Source organism: Eulemur rufifrons, chromosome 4 (assembly GCF_041146395.1).
Source record: "Eulemur rufifrons isolate Redbay chromosome 4, OSU_ERuf_1, whole genome shotgun sequence".
In the NCBI taxonomy this organism is placed as follows: Eukaryota; Metazoa; Chordata; class Mammalia; order Primates; family Lemuridae; genus Eulemur; species Eulemur rufifrons.
The window spans coordinates 71,022,530-71,045,357 of record NC_090986.1 but is presented as its reverse complement, the minus strand read 5'-3'; the positions used below and the strand labels follow the sequence as shown (position 1 = coordinate 71,045,357).

At 36.9% G+C, this 22,828-nt stretch overlaps 1 protein-coding gene across 7 annotated transcripts in view; it reads right to left on the bottom strand.

Annotated features, from left to right (window-relative positions):
- The window catches only part of DCLK1 (doublecortin like kinase 1), a 301,926-nt gene that overhangs the window by 276,617 nt on the left and 2,481 nt on the right, over positions 1-22,828 (bottom strand). For all 7 annotated transcript variants that reach the window (XM_069467340.1, XM_069467341.1, XM_069467348.1 and 4 more), the window contains exon 2: positions 9,821-10,167. In XM_069467340.1, coding sequence (XP_069323441.1) covers positions 9,821-10,167 — 347 coding nt within the window. The remainder of the gene's footprint in view (positions 1-9,820; positions 10,168-22,828) is intronic.

Sequence of the window (22,828 nt, the reverse complement as noted above, 5' to 3'; positions counted from 1 at the left end):
CTAACAGCACGGGCACTTTGCGGCAACCGTGTACATTAATCTCTTCTCTGGATCAGCATTTCCACAGTATTTGCTCAGCCTTCCCTGCATCTCTTAACCTTCAATTCTTCTCCATACAGGACGCCACACGTGGGCGACCCATTGAGGCTAGACTGCAGTGGGAACACATTTCTTACTAATGCACTGGCTGCTTTCCAGAACGTTCCTGCTGGCAACCATACTTTGCCATCTGATGTCAGCATTGGCAGTGGGAGGATGCTAATAAAACTGCTAACTCAGCTAAAATTAATGTTTCATGCCATCTCCCGTGCAACGGCAGCCAGGGTTTGCCATCTTCAGGTCTTTGGATTCTGATGTTCCATTCATACTCTTTAGTCTCCTGAGCAGTGCTTCTGAAACTTTAATGTGAATACAGATTGCCCGAGAATCTTGCTGAAATGCACATCCTGGCTCAGTAGGTCTGGGTGAGGCCTGAGAGTCTCATCTCTACACACTGCCTGGTGGCACTGCTGCTGCCAGCCCTGGGCCACTCTTGGTACAAGCTTAAGAACATGAAGTATATTGCTAAGCACACAGCAGGACTCTTTACAACTTGTTTCTGTTATGTAACTAGTCTATTAGGGAAACATCAGAAGTAAAATGTCTAATCTTTTTTTTTTAAAGATAATGCTTACCTTGAGTTATTTTCTTCTCCTGGAAGATTTTTTTTAAAAAAATAAAATATCAATTTTATCTTTCTACATGTAAAGGTAAATTTAGTTTATAGTCTTCCAAGTAGACAAAAAAAGTAAAAAGACCTCTTGTAGGAGCACTCCTAGCCCTATATTTCTATGACTCTTCTTATCAGAATATGCAAGTTAAAATCTAGAAACGTCATTCAACAAATTTTAAGCATTTAATGAGGGTAGTTGAAAATACAGAAATCATTAAAGCATTGTCTTCCTTCTCCAGAGTATTTTGGGCTCACACAGGTGCACAAATGGTTATAACACAAAGCAGGAGTGATTACGCACAGAAAGAGAACTACCTCGTGTTTTTCCCTCAGGGACTCATAAAGGATCATGGTGACCACGTTCCTATTGACCTAAAAAACCTGTTATCTGGCATTTATGGAACAATACTACACTTACTTAATCAGACAGGTTGTGAAAAATGTGAATTTTTTTAAGGGGATTCTAGACAAGGCGGATGAATTCTGAGATATTTTTAACCTCCAATAACTTATTATGTTGAATAGCATCTGAAGAATCACTACTTTACATACTATCTGCTCCTCAGTCTGACTCTGTCACACTATTACTATCAGCTGTAAATCAGAACACAGACAAGAGAAGTTCTATACCAGAGAGACAAACACTGGGCAACTTGGCCTCAGAGGATCTTACACTGGGCAGTGAAATAACAAAGATAGAAAGAGGATAGCTTAACACATTTCCCACACAAATGGACATACTATCATGTCAAGTTACCAGCAAGAAACCAAACTGTATACACAGAAGGATGTGAACTTTTTAAAAGAAAGAGGAAAAGGAAATAGCTCCAATGTATGAGCGGTGGCCATCTTGTCAATGGGACTGTGGGTAATTTCAATTTATCTTAATATTTTCCCATTTGCTTCAAAATCCTTTACATTGATTATATATTAATCTTACAAAGGAAAAAGCCAATTAAAAAATAAATCTCCCATCTGTCCTTTTGTTTCTTGGGCATGTTGTTTACAACATAGTTCAGATTTAAAATTGGAATTTTAAAGTTCCATTTAATTTCTGAAACTGCCTTCTTCCGTTTAATTTAGTTTCAAGGATTTAAACTGATCAGAGAAATCTGCTGCAACATATTGCACTCTGCCACCACAAACACCCTGGAATACTGTAGGTTTGTGTCTCCATAATAATTGGGCCAGATGCTTTTCATGTGAATCTCTTATTGGCCCATCACCAATTCTTAAATCCACAGAACGTATTGATCAGCTCTTCTCTTCGTACCCTGCCTGGCCGAGGCAATGTCAGATTTAGAGCAATTCTCCTAACTCAGACAGCGAGATGTTTCTAACAGAATATCTATTGTTCCCCACATAATAAAAGTGCTTTCAATAGCAAAAATGCTCTAAAATTGGCAGTTGCATTTTTTTTTAAATTATCCTAGAGACTTTCAAGAAGAAGGAGCCCGAGCTAGAAAACAACACCACGATGAGCGCCTTACAATCTGCGTTTATGCTGCAGAGAGCACCACCCTTGTTTACAGCTACACATGACCACAGCCCACAGGGACCAAGTCAGCTCCTACATGGTCACGACCTGTATGTGCCTCGATGAACACTGCAAGTGATGTTCTAATGACAAGCAGATAGCCCAAACTGGTCAATCGTCCAGTCACCTGGTCATTCAATCATTTATTAAACAAGCATTTACCAGGTCAAGCTCTGGAGATTCAGAAGCCAATAGGATACCTTTCCTAGCCTCTTTGTATGAAATCTGAAGGGGGAGACAGGCATGACAACAGACCAGCATAATCAAGAGTTGCATGGCTACATACAATGACAGTGAACAGGCTCCAAGAGAGGGAGTGGTCAATTTTACAAGGAGAGGTCAGGAAATGTTTCATTGAGATGAATCTTGAGAAATGGGTAGGTTCTCGCTTTGCAGAGCTGTGGGGATGCTTCAGTGAAGTTACGTTGAATCATCAATGTACATACATGTAGCAACTAGCACAGTGCCTAGCACAGAGAAGGTATGTAACAAATGATAGTAAAAATAATATTAATATTACTTTCTTGGTGGGGTGGACTGCCAATAGATAGGTGCCCCTAAGGAATGACTCGCACAATTGAAGAAGCAAATGAAGAAAATAGTATCTGAGGTGCATTCACAACTGACTGACAATAAATGGGATGATAAAAATACTTTCATTAGTATTTTGGTTACAGCAGTTCAGTTATACTGGAACCAATGCAAATAACCGATTCTACATCCATGATATTATACAAGTGTCCTGTAAGACACTGTCATGAAGAAAGCATGGAAAATGAAATCAGAAAGGAGAAGGACTAATATCTGTAATACTTATAGAGAAACTACCATGTGTAAAACTAGGGCCTTTATGTACATATTTTGCCAATTAACTATCACACCAATACTATGAGGTATGCATTGTTATTGCCATTTTAAAGAAGAGGAAATTGAGATTCAGAGAGTTTATTTAACTTTCCAAAGGTCATGCCACTAAAGAGTACTAAAGTCAGGATTTGGTTTTTATAAATGTCTCATTCTAAATTCCATGCTCTTTTTATTCTACCATGAAGCAATCCCACATGAAAAGCCACATTTACAAAGGAAGATATGGTTAGTCATTTTTTTTTTTTTTTTTTTTTTTGAGACAGGATCTTTCTCTGTTGCCCAGGCTAGAGTGCCGTGGCATCACCACAGCTCTCTTCAACCTCAAATTCCTGGGCTCAAGCGATCCTCCTGCCTCAGCCTCCCGAGTACCTGGGACTGCAGACGTGCACCACCACACCGTGCTAATTTTTTTTCTATTTTTTGTAGAGTTAGGGTCTCACTCTTGCTTAGGCTGGCCTCAAACTCCTGGCCTCAAGTGATCCTCCTCCCAAAGTGCTGGGATGACAGACATGAGCCACTGCACCCAGCCTGATAAGTCATTATTAATGAATAATTTTAAATAGTGAGTTCCTTCAGCACATGTAAAATATGATTTTTTTCAAAAACAATTCAAAGTCTTAGCTTTTCCAGTGTAACGGTTATCAATAATTAGACACCAAACACTGCTAAATTTGTCACATGAATTGCTTCACTAAGTTCTCATGACAACTTACAAAGCAGGCATTATTATTATTATTCCCAAAATATAGATTATTGTATAAAACTTAGGATTATCAGAGAGTTAACTGTTCCTAATGGGAGGACAGATTTCACTGTGCCCAGGGTAGAAGACAGATTGGAACTCAAGTCTATCAGTCTATGAAACTAACATTTTTCCTTTGTATCAAGTTACCACATACATCTATGCTTAAATTACAGCATACACAGGCAAATTTCCTCTTTCTAAGTAAATTCAATGCACAGGACTTTTTTAAACTTAAATAATGAGTAAGATGGGGACACTGACTTATTTTTCCAGGCCTGGATGACAAAACTCAAGCTAGATCTTTCACACTGAAAATCTAAGCCCAGCTGACATTTTTTTCCTTTCCTTTTCTTTTCTTTCTTTCTTTCTTTTTTTTTTTTTTTTTTTGGCAGGGAGAACTGACTGATCAGCTGACTTTAAAGTCCAAGTTTTTCCCATCATCCAAACATGCTCCCACCAGGCATAGGAGATTCCCAGGTCAGGTCAGGGTTCCCACTCGTCACAGCCTCTGCAGAAATTACCACTAGGAGGCGATCCTAAAGCCAGTAGAGTTGTACAAGTACCCCAAATGCCCTCCGCAAACTCCAAGAAAAGTGTCATCTTCAGTACTGCAGTGGAACACTAAGAGAACTTAGAATTCATTTTACACCAAATTAGAATTCAATTTACAGAAAACTGACTTTTGCTGGAACTAATCTAAGCCTCAAAAGATACATCTCTGCAGGCACCCATAATTGATTACATTCTCAGAGGAGCTCAGACTGGAAAAAAAGGATTTAACTCTTCCCAATTTAGAGGAATTAATATCTACATAAGGACAGGTGTAGCTCATAAGTCCTGAATATCAACCAAAGGATATAGAACCTAAAATAGCACATTCTATTCTGAACGCTTGAATTTTCGAAGTCATAATGATTTTTAAGATTCTTTTTCTTTGAAATCAGCTGTTTCCATCAATTGACAGGTCTAATAAATCATGAGGAAGGCTTAACATGTGCTCTGTGCTTTTGCAGAAAATTTTAATTGACATTTTAAAATGTAAGCTAAATTACTTGTATCAACTGTTTTTTTTACACCAATTGCAAACAAAACTAAAAAGTGTTAATTCACTTTCACAACATAGATAATATTAACAGTACACAATCTTTATATTGAGAATGAAGGGTTTTAATATGCTTGCAGAAGTTAATTAGAGCTGTCACAGATAACTTCTATTAATAAAAAAAGGGAAAATGCCACTATTACTGACATCTATAGAAAAAATCTCCTTTTCCATTCCAACTAAATTCTATCAGATCCTAAATGCCTTACTTTTTATTTGTAAACCTCTGGTTTTCAAATTTTCTACACTCATCAACTGCTATAGCCAAGTTCAGATGTCACAGTAATGTGTACTATTTTTTTAACTTGTGAGAGGAAGACATATTCTAAGCTCTCTAAACTCAAGGGTGGACCAAATTATTTTTACTTCAGATTAGAATTAAATATTAAAAACCAAAAGGAAAAAATAAAGATGATTTTGTGATATCTGATTCATAGATTCCTACGGATCATCATTACCATATCCTGAATTTCAATAAACTCCTATACTAAACACCTAAAGTAAATGGCTCCAGTTATTATGACTCATTTACAAGCATCTTTTTATCTTTATGTTTATAATAGACAATGGGGATTCATGATCAAAAGATATAGAAAAGATACAGTAACATATTAATTTATTGACAGCTAGTGGGATGTCCTCAACATGGCAGCCATGATGCCTCTTCTCACTGTTTACCATCAAAATCAGTTTAGGAATACCCTTACTTCAGTGAGTTATTCCTGAATCATTCTAGCATGCCAGCAGTGGTGGATTTTACAAAGTGCATGACCTGTGTGAAATGTCCGTAAGATAAAAATATAACATCCCTGAGTTTTACTCTTCTACTGAAGTGTGCTTCAGTGTTGCAGAGACCTGCAATGTTGAAGAGTAGATAAGATAGGGACATGCATATATTTTCTACTTAAAAAGCAATCTAGTTTATCACTGCTATATTTCAGCGGGAAGGGAGGATCACTGGGAAGTGCCTTATTTATGATCTTTCCAGTATAAATTATCTGTTTAGGCACTTGCTGTTCTAAGACTTGCTGTTCTACGTTTCTAAGGAAGAATTCAATCACCACAGATTTAGCAGATTTAGCAGCTCAAGACAGCCAGCTTTGCTTTCCCATAAAAGGAGTCAGGAGATATGCAAGGGTATCTTTGTAGCAAATCTGGTAACTTCGGGCTTATTTTAATCACTTAAAAAACAGTCATACTCCTAACGGCCTCTAGGAGTAGCTGCTTGGCAGGGCGAGTGAATAACCCACAGCAAAGCCCCAACATCCAGAGTTTGCACCGGGGCAAGAGGAAGAGATGCTCAGGCTCTCAGATCCTGCAAATCCTCCCCTCAGATATGGAGGAAGGGGATGTGATTTTAACTGTCAGTGAAAAAATGTTTCCTTTTCTTCATTGGGGGTCCTTAATCAGGGCCCAGATAAAAAAAAAAAAAATGCATCACTGCAAATAAGCACCACAAGTGCTTCCTTGAACTCCCCAGCCATGCCAGCAAAGTGCCTGATGACGTATATGGTGGGCACTCACCCTAAAGGTTGGAAGGAGGAGAAAGGTTGTGGCAACCTTTTACCGAAGCTTCAGTGCCCTGAACAAAGAATGGCCTTGAAATCATTAGAAAGGGTTTGCTCACAGATAGGTTGCTCCTCAGTCACAACGGGCATCTTGACCAGCTGCAGCTTCCTGCAGAAGCTTTTCTAAATGGTGCAGCTTTTCCAATATGTTGATTTCCTTAACTCAGCCTAAAAAAACCTCAAAAAAGTGCTGTACAATGAACTCTTCAGTTAGGGCTTAATGCAAACCCAGGAGGCAAGTGAGCAAGGAATGGTGGTAGAAAACTGTGAGAACAGCATGTGGTCCACGCCCTAGAGCGGCCATCTCCTCTTGGTAACACATTACATAGCAAAATCCCTGCGTCAACTGCTTCCCCCATGGCTACATCTGCAGGCTGCCAGAGGCCGTCTGAAGAGCCTTCCCTGCCTGCATATCATCCTCTCTACCCATTTACTCAAAGCACTCAAGCTATTCACTTTTTAAACAATTCTATTTCCTCAATACTCAAAAAGAAATTTTACCTTTAAATACTTTATTGGGCATTGGATTTCCCATATCGTTTACAGAGTTGAGGTGAGGGCTCAGTTAAACTATTTTTAAAAAAAAAAAGAAGTGGGACAAGTGATCTTAGAGTGATGTCCTGTTGACAGTGTATGGACCCCAAAATCACATGGGCAGGGAGAGAGGGTGGCAACATGGCCGCTATGGCCAAGCATCACTCCGCAGGGTGGCTTGGAGGAAAGTGGTTTATTCTTAGGCTTATCAAGCCTCCACCTCTGCCAGGGCTGTCAAAAAATTCTATTCTAACAAACTGCTTATGGGGCAGATTTCTCTTTTGAACCAAAACAACTCTAAAGACTCCTGGGGTCCATGAGGAAGCATCTTTGTTCCCACTGGGAACCCAAGCAATACGTCTTTATGTTCTTTCCACTTTATCATCCAACTCCTCAGCAGCTTCCCACCGCCCCTGCTATGATGAGAACATGCCGACAATAGAAGGAAACGCCACAACAGCAAACTGAACGCTTGACCAAAACACAGTTGAGTACAATAGTCAGCTGAATGACTGCAGGAAAAAAAAGCACAGGGCAGAAATCTCTCAGATGATATTCCTTGGACAAATCACCCCTTGACAATTCTTTCTCAGTACATTTACATCTGTCTGGTGCTTTGACATAAACTGCTATGGTTCCATGGTTACCGGCAGCACAAGCTCTGGAGCGAGACCAGTTCAAATCCCAACTCTGCCATTTACAGTTGTGCAGTCTTGGGCATGTGTTTAACAAGTTCTGTGCCTTAGTATCCTAATCTGTTAAATGGGGAGAATAAACAAGCTCTTATGAGGATTAAACATGCTAATACATACAAAGCACTTAGAATAGTGTTGAATAAAGCTGTCATCATGATAGCTCAAAATTGTTTTCACGTGTAGTATCATAGTTGCTCCACAATCGCTCTATAACACGGCGATCATTTTATCCATGGTTTACTGATGAGTATGATGAGGCTAAGTCAAGTGTTTGCTAAAAGCGTAACTAATCCATGGCCGAGCTAAGATGGACATTAAACCTGGGATTTTCACTAAACCTGGGACTTTTTCCCATTACACTGGATTATTTATAGGTAAACCACAGCAAATTAGCTATTATAAAATATCCACACTAGATAAATTCAGAAAGGAAGAAAACAACTGAGAACATCCTACCTATTCTAGGAATTAATTCTTAGAATAAACAGAATTAAATGATCTGTTGATAGTAAATGGAAAAGGTGATTTTTATATTCAGTGTATAGCAATTTGGAACTCCCAAAATTATGACATGAGGAAGGAGGAAAAAGATTTAGCAATGTGTATTCTTTATTCTAAATTTTGCTTTTTATGAAAATAGGTAAACTCCCGTCTTGAGAAAACTCAATACATGAAAATGCAAAACTATAAGATGATTGAGTAACTCATTAGAAGTGGAACCACTGAAGGGCTTAAATGTTTCCATGTGAAGCTTGCCACATCACTGCTACTATAATTCAAAAGCCAGCAGTGGACTTTCTGGTCGCTGATATGTTGATGACATTCAGATCTAGAAGACTGAGAACCTCATCCCTCTGAATCCTTAGACACACGACGCTTAGCACAAGTGTTCTGAGACATGCAGAAGACTGGTAAATATAAATGAACAACAGGCACATATTCCTTCTTTCCTAGTGAATTTTACAATTTAGAGCATTTGAATGGATCCCTGAGGGAGGTATTCTTTCATGACTAACACTCTTTCTAGTATTAATTAGCATCTATTTCTAATTCATGAAGTTCGAATGTGTCAGACTCCAAGAATTTGTATGAGTCTTCTATTTAATAAGATCAATCTTTTAATTTATGAATCTAGTTTTGATTTTAATATGCACTATACTATAAATCATTCAAATTATCCCTCAAAATTAAAAAAAAGAATTTTGATACAGCCACATTAAAAACTAAATTTCCAGCAAAGATAGTGTGCTAAAAAATATAATCTTAAACAAAAAGACACTGGCAAGCTCTGAATAACTAGCAAATCATGCTATACATATAATCAGTGTGTGTTTATTTAGCTCACCATCAGGGTTCTGTCAAATCTTTACAAAAGTCCACACATGACACTGAAAAGTAATGCTTTTTTTGGACCCATCTGACCAACTCACATTAAAATGTCCTCACCCATCCAAGTCAGCTGATGTTCGTTCCATAACTAAAGAAACCTCCCTTTCATTTTAATTCTGGAAATTATGTTTTAAATACAAGATGCATAATGTTCTAGAAATATGTCTCTTAAAGCCATCCAGATGGAAATATGTCATTCCTTAGATATATATTTTAAAACCTATAAAGTTTAAATAAATCTCACTAGTGAACACTCCTGGGACATAAAATCATAAAATATTATTTAGGTCAAAGAAATGAGTTAGATTTTTTCTCTATTGGTCACGGTTTCTGCCTCAGTCATGCTTAAGGCTGTAAGACATATGACAAAACTGAAAACAGATAACTGAAAAGAACCATTATATGTAGCAAAATAATAACTGAAACAGAGTAGAAATTCCTGAGTAATCATTTCATCTTCAAAGATAGGCTTTTTTATTTTATTTCTTTATTCCTATGGATAATCCTGCCTGATGTGAGACCAGCAAGCACACATTTGTTGACTAAATGACCCAACTCCCTCAACAACTTGAGCGATGCATGCCTCAGGTCCCTACCACACGTCACGTACACCCCCCCACTCTCTGGTTCTTGCCCAAAAGTCGAAGTCGCGCCCCCAACACCTCTCTCACCTGTTTCCCGTCCAAGGTGTACAGGCGCTTCACCACTCCCGAGTCCAGCTTGATGGCATCGGTGATGTCAGTGAGCACCTGCTCGAACGAATGAGCAGTCTTCTTGTTCAGCAGAATCCTGACAGCTTTCCGTGGCTTCACTCCACTTCTGATGATGGTGACCAGCTTGGGCCGAATGAAATCTTTGTTCTCTCGCACCTCCGAAGGGCTCCCTTTGGCTGTGGCCAGGGAAGACACTGCCCGGGAAGCCGAGGTGGTCTTGACATTCACCGACCAGTTGGGGTTCACATTCTTGGTGTACTCCAGTTTCTTAAAGGGTTCTATGGAGCCACACACATAACTCTCTCCTAAGGAAGAGAGAAATACATTTAAATTTATACTGATAGAGACTCATTTCTTCTTTCCTACTTAGTTTACGATTTTTCCTTTTCTACTGAGGGGCGAGAGCTAGCTCTGACTTTTAAAACAATGGAACTGTGATTAATAATTAATGAAAAAGAAAAATTTCTGGCTTTTATCTGCCTCTGTCAGCAATAGAGTGGAATCCTGGAAAAAAAAAATCATCATTTCTTCATTTTCAGATTGGTGACAGAAATATTGATATGCTTGAATAGACCTCAGAGAGGTATGAAATTGAATTCAGAATAGAAAGTATTCTTTAGGATTTAGGGATACTTAAATTTGCAGAAACTTCAAAATTGGGAGTACCTACATATGCTACCTGAGATTATTTAAAAACTAAAGATGAATCAGAACACATCTTAAAATAGTTAGACAATTTACAAATTGGATGCAAGTTTATGCTAAACATTTTGTAAAGTCAAATAAAATTCCAAAAGAAAGCAAAATAGCCTCTTGCTTTTTTCCCATGTATACACAGTGCTGACTACAATGAGAAAGTCAATTCATACTTGCTCATAGGTAAAAGGTTTTACAAGTATTCAACATAAAAACTGTAGATTCATAAGTGGATTCTAAAATAAATATAATTAAATTTTTATTAAAAATGACTCCTGAACAGAGAATTTTTTAATGAAAATACTCAGACTATTAAGTAGATGTGGATCACACACAAAAGAGATATGCCAAGGGATGACAAATAGTAAAATGACTGATTCTAAATACATATTTCATAAAGTTAGGTTCAAGCATTTTGAAATTAAAGATTTTATAATGGCTTTTTTCTGTGTTAATATGTCTTTGTAACCAGGAACAGATAAAAATGCTTAAAAACCCTTTCTAATTACAGGTAAAGTGACATACACCTACCTAATCCAACACAGCTCATTTGCTTTTATCTAAATCTTTGTTTTATTTTTATATTAACAGTATAAACATCCAAGGCCACAGAGTAAGTATTCATATAAAAATAATTGAACCAGGGTTTCAAAACTAAAAAATAACATTTATACAGGTTATTAAACATTTATTTCCAGATGTTTTAAAAATACACTTTTATGTATACACATATACATTATGCCTCACTAGAAGCTGTACAAATAGTGCAAGTTTAACCAACCCTCTTTCTATTCACCTGGCAGATCATAACTTGTCACAACTATGCTTTTCTCAGGAGTTAAGTAGATATCAAACATACATAAGTGGGTGCTACAACAACAGTGGTGTTTTTGAAGGCTTTACAGAGTGACAGCATGAATGTGATAGTGGAAAGAGAGAATTGGAAATTCTGGCTCAAGACCTGGCCTCTCTAAGCATGTGACCATGGACAAGTCCCCTAGACTCCTGGGTGCTGTTCATTCATCTGTAAAATGGAACTTCATCAGCTTTTTATGAAGATCAAATTAGATAGTAGAAATCAAAGCCACCTTAAATGCAAGTGAAAATGACCTAAGGCCACATTACCCTGATCATGCAGGAAGCCTGAAAGGAAAACTTAAAAACAAAGTGACTAGAAATCGGTAAGCAGATCTTATGCTATAAGGTGTTAATTTTTTCTGACTACATAGTTACCACTAGACGATCACATCAGGTCCATCTCAAGGTGAGAATGAATGTCCTAAACACTCCCCAACAAGGCACACAGCCCATAATTGAGCTGGCAAATTCTGTGCTAATTGAACATATGCAATCATCTGATTATTTGTAAGTTGATATAGCAAGCTAATAACGAAAATCAAAATAAAAATATAGAGTGGCTTAAATTTCAACAAACAAAACTTTTTTAAATGAAAAATTGAATTAGATGAGGGAAGAGTTTTAAAGAATATAACAATATGGAATGGGTTTGTTAAAAGGAAAAATGGACACTTTTTTTTTTTTACATCTTCTTAGGTAAAGCACACTGAAAATTTTTAAAACCATGCAAAAGTCCTCTGATGACAACTTTGAGAAAGTAATGCTGGTTTGGCTCAAGCCATGACAATCAGAAAAAATCAGTGTTCATTCTGTGCTGTAACTGTGAGGCTCTCTGCCTCGATTGTCAGAATGAGAATCTCAGAGAAAGATGTGAGACTCCAATAAAGGATAATACTGTGCTAAGAGGAAAGTAACAGCTAAAGAAAGGAGAAGGAGCTGCCACCAAATCCAAGATCACACACCACAGTCATGTAGAGTCTACTACATATTCAGGAATTCAGGGTTTCCTTATGCTAATAAGTTTCCATTTGTCCGTGCAAATGATTTTTACATTAAATCTATTTGGCTCCACATTTTGACTACTTTTATTATAATCATAATTCTGAACTTCTCCCCACCACTAGAGATGTGGTCCCTGCTTTAACTCAGTTAAATTAAAGCTGGTTGTATTTTCTGATTTTGTAAAAAATAACTTTCAATTAATGTGCTAATATCATCAATAATTGCAAATTAACAAATGTGATTGTTCTGAATAGGAAGAATACATAGTCTTGATTTGGTCAAATAGCTCTGGGTAACCAGTGCCTAATCTATTCCTTAGTGGGACCAAGAGTTAAGAGATGAGTTATAATCTTGTTTAGAGAATCATTTATAGGTTGCATTTAAGTCCTGACATGAGGTATGTGTGTGAAGGGCCATTTAAAAATAGCAAGATAAAGTAAGACTTATAATTACTGTAATATATTTCCTCGTATATACACTAATCCATCCAAAGTCTTTTGGTGTAACTTCTGTAGCAATGAAACTAAAGTGAATTTATCAAAAAATAAATAAACAAACAAACAAACAAACAACAAACAACAGAAAAAAACAACAAGATATATTTCAGGAAGACAGTCCAAAATTTGCTTTGAGAGTTTGGCATTACTCACTATAAGTGAACTTAAACAAGGATGGAATGGTTGCAAAGATCTCAGAGGTAGTACTGAAAATTACAAAACATAAGAACTTATTGGTTGGTAATCATACAACCAGTTTTGTTTCAGTTTGTTCAAGCCAAAAAATTCTATAATAAAACTGATCCTTCACTTGAAATTTAATCCTCTGGGTGTACAAGACACCCCAACAAATAGCAAAAACTATGAAGCAGCATCTTCCTGAATTGTTGTGGCATTTGCAAAGGCCAAAAACTAATATTTGCTTTTATGAAAAGAGAGAGATAAAGAAAATGACAGTTATAAAAAAAAAAAAAAAGGTAGGGAAATAAAGCATGAAATTATGTTTGGATCCAACCAATACTAAAATGTCAGAATATGATAATTTCTTCCCTGAAAGATTTAAGCATTTTCAGAAAGTTGGAGGGTAAAATAATTTCTATGTAATCATATTAGATTATTTTTAAGATACTTAAATGTTATTTTCTTTTCAAAAACTCACCTATGTATTTTTAAACGATCATATCACGTATGTATTTTTAAATGATCATATTTGCCATTATTCTTCAAAGTACATGAATAAATTTTTCCCTAGCAAGCTTTATAATTTAAAAAATCTGCAAAGGTAATTCCACTTTGCCATTAGCTCCCATTATGAAAGTAGAATATTTCCACTTAAATTCTCTATGCATTATAGAAAACTTGTGGCAATATGGTGCTAGTTCCCTGGTCGAATGGACCTGTGTAGTGTATCAGCAATAAAAGTGTTCTTCCATAAGACTCCATATTGGGGGCTTCTAGAAATTTACCCTGATCCCCTTATTGCTGGAGTTTTTCCATTGACTAAGAGTTGTGACCTGTAAATTCTAACATTATTAGACTTGAGTCTAAAAATGTCCTCATCGCCATCCTTCACATTACTAGAGCTAGTTGATACTTACCCTAGTATTCCTTTAAGATCAAAATGGCATATTCAAAAGTATCTTAAGTGATGATATCTGCAATATATTTCATTTTTCCATACTATAAGATTTCTTATTGAAAACTCTGGCAATCAAATTTTACTATTATGAATTATGGTGAAATCTGGAAAAGACTCAAATATATATTGAAACCTCTAAAACTGAACTTGGTTAAATTACATGAGAGATTATTTATGGAATAGAATATCATAAAGTGCCTTCTGGATATTACATTTTATGAGTCAACTCAGCTATGTACAGTGACATTTCATAATCTACCTGAAGTCACTGGTTTAAGACAATTCTGACAGTGCTGTTAAAGGCAAGAAAAAAGATTTCCCAAAGGCACTTATGGGTCATTCTTCCATGGAAGTCTTTCATAATACGATAGCACATAAAAATAAGCGTACACAGAAATAAATTTGAATGTGTGTGTCAGATCTGTGGAAATGTCAACTTCTCAAATCCAAAGAAACAGAAAAACAACATAACGGAAAAAAATTGAGAGATCCAAATTTTTTGAAATTGAAAAACAGAGAAACTAAAATTAAAAGGGAAAAAAACACAGACTGAAGACCTATAATATGACAATGGGTTAATATAATGTGGAAGGCTTACTATAATTCACAAAAATACAAAGTATTAAAATAATGGCAAAGGGTAAAAATAAAATAGGGAATAGAGAGAAAACATATGGAAAGATGCTCTAAAAGCAAGCAGAGAAATCCAAATTAAAGATTTATTAATAAGATGTATTTCTGTACCTACTCTAATAGCAAAAAATTAACGAAAATAAAGTAGTGTTGAGGTTGCAGCAACAAAATACAAGGTACCAAAATATATGACAAAGGATAAAAACAAAATAAAGTACAAATAGAAAACACCACTAGAGATATTAAATTCGTAATAATCCATTTAAAAAGCAACATAGAGAAGTGTATTAGGAGCCATGACAATTTTTATATCTCCAACCCATAATCTCATTGCTAAAAATTTATCCTAAGAAAATAACAGAATGACAAATAACAAAATTGTAACAAGTGCATACAGCATTAGCAATGAAACCTAAAAATTTAAAACAACTTCCCGAATCCTCAATATGTACAAGGGCCAGGCATGGTGGCTCATGCCTGTAATCCTAGCACTCTGGGAGGCCAAGGCGGGAGGATTGCTTGAGCTCAGGAGTTCGAGACCAGCCTGAGCAAGAGTGAGACCCCCATCTCTACCAAAAAGAAAAAGGAAAGAAAAAAAGAATAAGAATAGGTGCAAGACCTGAATTAGCCACTCAAGGGAGTAAAAGAAACCTAAGTTGTGAACTGTCTTCAAATAGCTTAGAAAGCAAGATGTGTATCTGAAAAGTTCCACCACAAGGCAGCAAGTGATAATTGCTAAATAGTAGTCCAGACAATCCTAATTCAGAGGAGAAAGAAATCACTTCCCTATTGGGCTACCAATAAAAAGGAAATGGAATTCATGCTGGCCTTGGAAGCAAGGGTAAGATTTCCATTGACAGAACAGACAGAGGAGCACACCCCGGATAAAAAATAAAATAATACTATGCTTTACTGCATAGTACAGAAAAAGATATTCTTTGAGATATTAATACATTTTTCTCAAAAAAATAAAATTAAAGTTAAAATGGTTCCATAGAGAAACAAGTTGATGACAGTGTAGTAGGCAACAAGGTCAAAGTTTTTATGCATGATCAGCCTTGGGTGGTGAAAAGGTCACACTGGCTACGGTGTGAAGCAAGGGGTGAAAGTGGAACAGAAGAGGACAGAAGTCAAGATACTATCTAGAGTGACATTACAATAGGCCGGGAGAGGAGATGGAGAACAGGATGCTACACATCTACACTAGGGACAGAGGAGTAGACCCTCAGAGGAGTATTGATCAGATACAGTCAGCCAGAATTGGCAATTGATTTGATGTTGGGCCCAAGGGAATATGACTCAACAAAGACTCCGAAATGATGACACTGGAAATGCTCTTTGAGCCCACCTCCCATATACCACAATAGATAAAATAAGAAGGAGAATAGGTTTGGATTAGGCGGTAAGGAAGGAAATTAATTTGGCTATGCACATATTGAATCTGAAGTTCCTAGGAGCCAACTAGTTGGAGATTTCCAGCAAGCAGTTAGAAATGAAGGTCTGGAGTTTGGGAACGAGATGTCATGTGGCAGCTGCAGCCACGGGAATTGAAGACAATGTTCAGGGAAAATGCCCACACCCAGTTGGAAAAGATGAAATTCAGGGCAAGAGCAGTATTTAAAAGAGGGAGAAACCATAGAAGTGAACCGAGAGAAGTGAGGTGCCTAGAGCTATGGAGTCCTGATGGTAAGATCCCGACATCAGTGTCTCAGTGGGACAGCAGGGAAGATAAGGATTCCCAAGAGATCACTGGTTTGGCCAGCAGGAGACCATGCATGGCTCCATAATGGCCACTTTGGGTGAGCAGTGATGCTGGATTGCTTTCATTCATTCATTCTCTCTTCTTTCTTCCCATGATGTTTTTTGAGTACTTGCAACTACCATGCTAAGCTGTGATGACTCCAATGGCTCCCTGACTTGCAGAGACTTAAATGTAAAATAAATAAGTATATTACAGTGTAATGAAGCTAACCAAGGAGTTGAAGTATGATTGGAAGTTGAGAAAGTAGAGACAGAAAATGCAGATATCTCTTTTCATGGGGTGGAGAACTCAGGAAGATCAAGACAAGAATTGTTTAGACTGTGGGAGACTCGATCTAAATGATTGCTCCCACAGTCTGAGGAGGGCGAGCATTGAGAAGCTATTGGTAGAACAGGTCATCTGAATGTTTGTCACGTGGCAGATCTATCCTAACACAGGCCACCTTACCTGCAATCCTCAGCTCTGCCCCGTAAGTATCAACATATCTCTTATCACAGGGCACACTGAGGCACAATGATGTAGGTAGGTTGCTGAAGGTCACATAGCTAATAAAGATAAAGCCAAGATTCAAATGCTGGTGGTCAGACTCCAGGGCCTGTGCTCTGAGCCAGGATGCTACGTACTCTCAGAAGAGGGAACCCACCTTACCCTGAGACAGGAGATAAGGGAAGCCCACAGATGGGGTAACACAAGAGAGAGCAGCTGAGGTGCAGGGCTGAGTACACCAATGGGTAAGAGAAGACAAGGCCAGAGGACGAGGCAGGGGTGGGTGTGGAATTCCTGAGAAGAGCACATTAAAGACTATGGGCTGTATTCTTTAAGTAAACAGGAGAGCCGTTATTAAGCAAAAGTGTGGCATAAAGTGGTTTGTCTGTGGCCAGGTTTACAGGTAGGAAAACTGGTTTGAAGACTACTGTATAGCACATGTGGGTCCAAAAGGAGCTGATATAAGAGAAGTTGTAATGAGAATGGAAAAGCAGGGGCAAATGCAAGGATACTGTAAAGAAAAGAAAAACTAAGATATGTATTTTTAGCTTAGGAACCTATTGTCAGAGTACAGGAAAAAGACAAGAATCAAACAGTAGAAACATGAGTTACTATTTAATTTTTATACTTTTTTGCATATTTCAAAATTTTCTACAATGCTCAGTGTAGAAAAATGTATCCCTCGTTCATCACAAGAAGTACCTCTTATTAAACAGTAATGAGGATTTGAAAGCTGCAATCATGGTGATGGAGAGGAGGGGACAAATTGGAGAGATATCTTAAGCAGAACAACAGAATTTGGTAACAGCTTAGATTTGAGGAAGTAAGAGAGGGAGAAGTCAAGGATGATAAGTTAGGTGGTATCTTAGCCCCTCTGGCCTGCTATAACAAAATACCATAAACTGGGTGGCTTATAAACAACAAACATTTATTGCTCACAGCTCCGGAGGCTGGGAAGTCCAAGATGAAGCTACCATTAATATCCAGTGTCTGGTGGGGGCTTCCTTCCTCACACATGGTGCCTTCACGCTATATCCTCACAGGGTGGAAGGGGCAAGGCAGTTCTGAGGGGCATCTTATATAAAGCAATTAATCCCATTCATGAGGGGTCCACCCTTACGAGGTAATCACCACCTAAAGCCCTCTCCTCCTGACACATCACATTAGTGATTAGGTTCCAACATGCAAATTTTAGGGGGTCACAAACATTAGGATCATAGCAGGTGATGACACTGTTTAATAAGATCTGAACACAAGAGGAGGAATGAATTCTAGAAAATAGAAAAGAATGAGTTCACATTCATATATGTTGAGTTTGAAAGGACTAAGGATTAGAGTATCTGAAAAATACATAAAGGTAGTTGGAGCGTAGAAGAAAAGATATGATTTGGGAGCAACAGGTCTTAGAAGAGTGGTTACAATAATGGGTGTTGAAGAGATCACAATAGATGATCCAAAGATAGGAAAATGGAGGACACCCAGGCTTTAAAAATGTGCCAAGTAAAGAGGGAAATAGAAAACCACCATTAGAACACTATAGTAATAACTGCTATTATGCAAGATTCACCAATAAATGCCAAAATTCATAGGCAAAAGCTTAAGGAGAAATAGATATTTACATAGCCTCAAAGTTTCTCCCCATAATATTAATTACAAAGGGGAAAATCATAACTTTAGAGAAAGAATACCTGGCAGACACTACCTTAACCAACTGCTCACGGATAACCAATAGAACATAACAACATCATGTATCCCCTGAAATGATGCACTAAGAAGGACACAACATCACTGCTGTGGAATTCTTGCCCAAAATGCATAACATCGATCTAATGATCAGACAAACCCAGATTGAGGGACATTCTACAAAATAACTGACCAGTATTCTTTAAAACTGCCAAAGACATTAAAGACAAGAAAAGATGGAAAAACTATCACAGCTGTTGAAGGGGACATGCCAACTAAATGCAATGTGTGATTCTGGAACAAAAAAAGGACATCAGTGGGAAAAGTAATGAAAGCCAAATAAAGCCTGTAGTTTAGCCACTGTATTGTACCAACGTTAACGTGTTGATAGTTTTGTTCATTGTACCTTGGTTGTGTGATGTCCCATTAAGGGAGGTTGGATGAAGGGTATACAGGAACTTCCTATCTCTGTGATACTTCTGTAAGTCCAAATTACTTTCAAAATAAAACATTAAAGAAATGAAGCAAATAGCCCAGAAAAAAATAAAGTTGAACTGAATCCCTACATCACGTATTATAACAATATGACTTTCTTTCAAATATTTTTTAATAAGAACATAAAAATACTACAAAAAGATTGGGAAAAATTGCTTTATGATCTCGGCATACAGAGGCTGAAAAACATGCCAAGAGGCATGAAAAACAACCCAAAAATGAAAAGACAGATACATTTGATTATGGATTTTTCTTTTGGAAATCTACATGACAAAAAACACAATAAACAAAAGTCATTAGATAAAGGGCAATATGGAAAAAATACAGTCAGGCTCTGCATAAAGAAGTTTTGGTCAATGAAAGATTGCCTATGACAGTGGTCCCATAAGATTATAATACTGTATTTGTACCTTTTCTATGTTTAGATACATTTAGAGACACAAATACTTACCATTGTGTAACAACTGCCTACAGTATTCAATACAGTAACACACTGCACAGGTATGTAACCTAGGTAAGCAGTAGGCCACATCATATAGCCTAGGTGTATAGTGGGCTATCCCACCTAGGTTTGCGTAAGCACACTCTACAATGTTTGCACAATGATGAAATCACCCAGTGAAGCTTTTCTCAGAATGTTATCAACATCGTTAAGCACACATGACTATACTTTCAACTATTATCACAAAAAGTTAATATTTTTAAAAGAAAACGGGACGTCAACCTGGTAGAAAAATGATCAAAAGCTAAGGGGAGACAATACATAGAAAAAGAAATGAAAATGCCTTTTAAACATTTGAAAGGATGAAAATTAAAATTATAGCAAGATACACATTTTGCTTTTCTTAATAGGTTGGCAAATGGCAAAACGTTTGATAACAAACTATCTCGTTAAGGGTGTAAAGAAACAGCCACTCTCATACATTACTGGTTGGTGTGTAAACTGGAATCACCTGTATGGACAGGAATTTTGCAATAGCTCTTAAAAGTTGAATGTTTGTACCTATCTATCCAACAATACTACTTCTAGGAATTTATCCTAAAGATATTCTCCTACATGAGTGGAAAACATATGCAAAAATATTCATTGCAAAATTGTTCGCAGTAACAAAGAATTGCACAGAACCTAAAAGTCCATTAATAAAAGGCTAGTAAAATAAATTATGGTACATTTGTATAGAGGAGTACCATGAAGTCAGTAAAAAGAACACAGTAGTTCTAGATGTACTGACATGAAAAGGCCTCCAAGATATATTGATAAGTACACAAAGCAAGATGCAGAACTGTAAGCACAGAAAATTACTCCCTTATCTGTGGTTTCATCTTTCTCAGTTTCAGTTACCCATAGTCAACTGTGGTCCAAAAATATTGAATGAAAAATTCCAGAAATAAATACGTCATAAGTTTTCAATTGCGTGCTGTTTTGAGTAGTGTGCTGAAATCTCTCACCATCTCACTCCATCCTTTCTTCATCACAAGAAGGATGATTACAGTACAATAAGATATTTTGAGAAAAAGAGAGAGCCCACATTCACATAACTATTTCTTTTTTAAGAGGTGGAGTCTCGCTATGTTGCCCAGCCTGAATTCACATAACTTTTATTACAGTATAGTGTTGTAATTGTTCTACTTTATTATTAGCTGTTGTTTTTAGTCTCTTTCTATGCCTAATTTATACATTAAACTTTATCATAGGTATGTATGCATTGGAAAAAACAGTACTTATGGGGTTTGATACTATCTGCAGTCTCAAGGATCCACTGGGGCTCTTGGAATGTGTCCTCCAAGGATAAGGGGGGCTACTGTACATGTATATCCTTCACAGGCACTGCTATCTCTGAGCTCATCCTCAAAAAATCTAGTTAAAGTGGTTACCTCTGGGAAATTTTAGGGAGAGCATGTTTTATAACTATTCAAAAATTAATTTTTAAAAATTCAATATAGCAGAGAGAGCCATAGAGGAAGCTAGTGAATTAGAGAAAAGAAAGTAGAGGATGACACTCGGGAAGGAAAACATGGGTAATCCAGCAGCCATGGTAGGAGAGAGATTTCCTAACTGTGGGGTAAAGAGGTGAATTCTGATGGGAACTTGGAAAAAGCCCTCATGAAAACTACAGCTGCAGAGCCAGGCAATGTCCATCGCAGGTTGGTAAGGGGCCAAGGCATGCGTGAGAACAGAGGAGTAACAGGGACTTGCCTCTAATAGTGCAGGTCTGATAAACAAAGTAACTTATTTGTATCCAGAAGATGACATATCTCCCTGGTTTTTAACCTAATGCTTAAGGGAAACGTCCCAGCCCTCCCATACCTACATTCACACAAGATGTTAAAAGAAGGACAAATCAGTCAATCAATCAATAGATCAATGCTCATAACTTACATTACATCTCTCTCCTAAGCATTCAAAGGCTTTAAATGTTTTACCTTCATTTATCTTTCCAACATCTGCATACCCACCGTAGAATATAAATGGTACAAAATTGGGGAAAATGAGGCCATGTCTCAAGGTGAATCACTTGCAGAAATAGGCCTGCAATTCAACTTTCCTTATTAAGTATCATGAATTTTTTACAACATATTAAGGCCATTTTGACAGCAAACAAGAACATCACCTTTAGCATACTCTTAAATGTATGCGTGTGTATATTTACATACATGCATAGGTAGACACACATACAATCACACACACTTTCTCATACATATATTCTTTGGGCTCATAGCCAGCTCTATCAATGGGTTTAAACCACACTTGGGCATAATGATCAGTACATAATAATAAAACAGTGAAAGTGACCATGAGACTGTTATAAATAAAGAAATTCACATATATCATTGTAATTCAGAAATTTCAGTATGAGAACAAGTGAGAAAGAACAAACTTGAAAAAATAATTAGAAGTCAAATACACTTGTCACTGCACCCACTAAGAGGATTTAATTTAAAACTCAAACATCATCACATTGGAAGTGGAAATGAAAAGCTAATAACATGCATTGACGTTTACATAAAATTAGTATGTAAAGTGAGAGATATGAGCCTAATGATGAATATGAAGCAACGGTTTGCATTTTAACAGACTAAGCAAAAATGTAATTGACAAAGAGGCCAATCTAAATGAATTTCCAGCTATTTAAACACTAAGTGCAGCTGCATGCTAATTGTCAGTGTTATGAATTAGAAAAAAAAAAATCTGTTTAAACTGAAAATTCAAAAAATAAATGCAGCCAATATGTGAACTCACACACTGTACTGAAGTTACCATTCAATCAATCAGAAAAGAGTATTTTTTTCAAGAAAGTAATTTTTAAGCATCAGAATATTCATTCTGCAGTTACTTCATACTGATTGGGGAAAAAAGTATTTGGAGTCAAATGAAAATAATAAAGTGTTTCTGGAATCAGCATCTTTCTTTCCTGGAATTAATTCAAGATTAAAAACATTTGTTTTCAAGAAGTTAATACAATAATATTTTATTTAAACGCTACTAATAGCAATGGGAACAACTTATGGTTGGTAGCTACCTTTACACTAAAACGTCTAACATTCTGCTAAATCAGAAAATAATCCACTGTGTTAAATCTAGCCACAAGAGTGCCTTTTGTAGGAGTTGAATTCTTAGCACACAATATCTTAGTAGCAGTGGTGACTTCAGGCTCTGGCACCACCTTTCATGGGTTCAAACCCTAACGCTACCATTTCTTGCTGTGTGAGTTTGA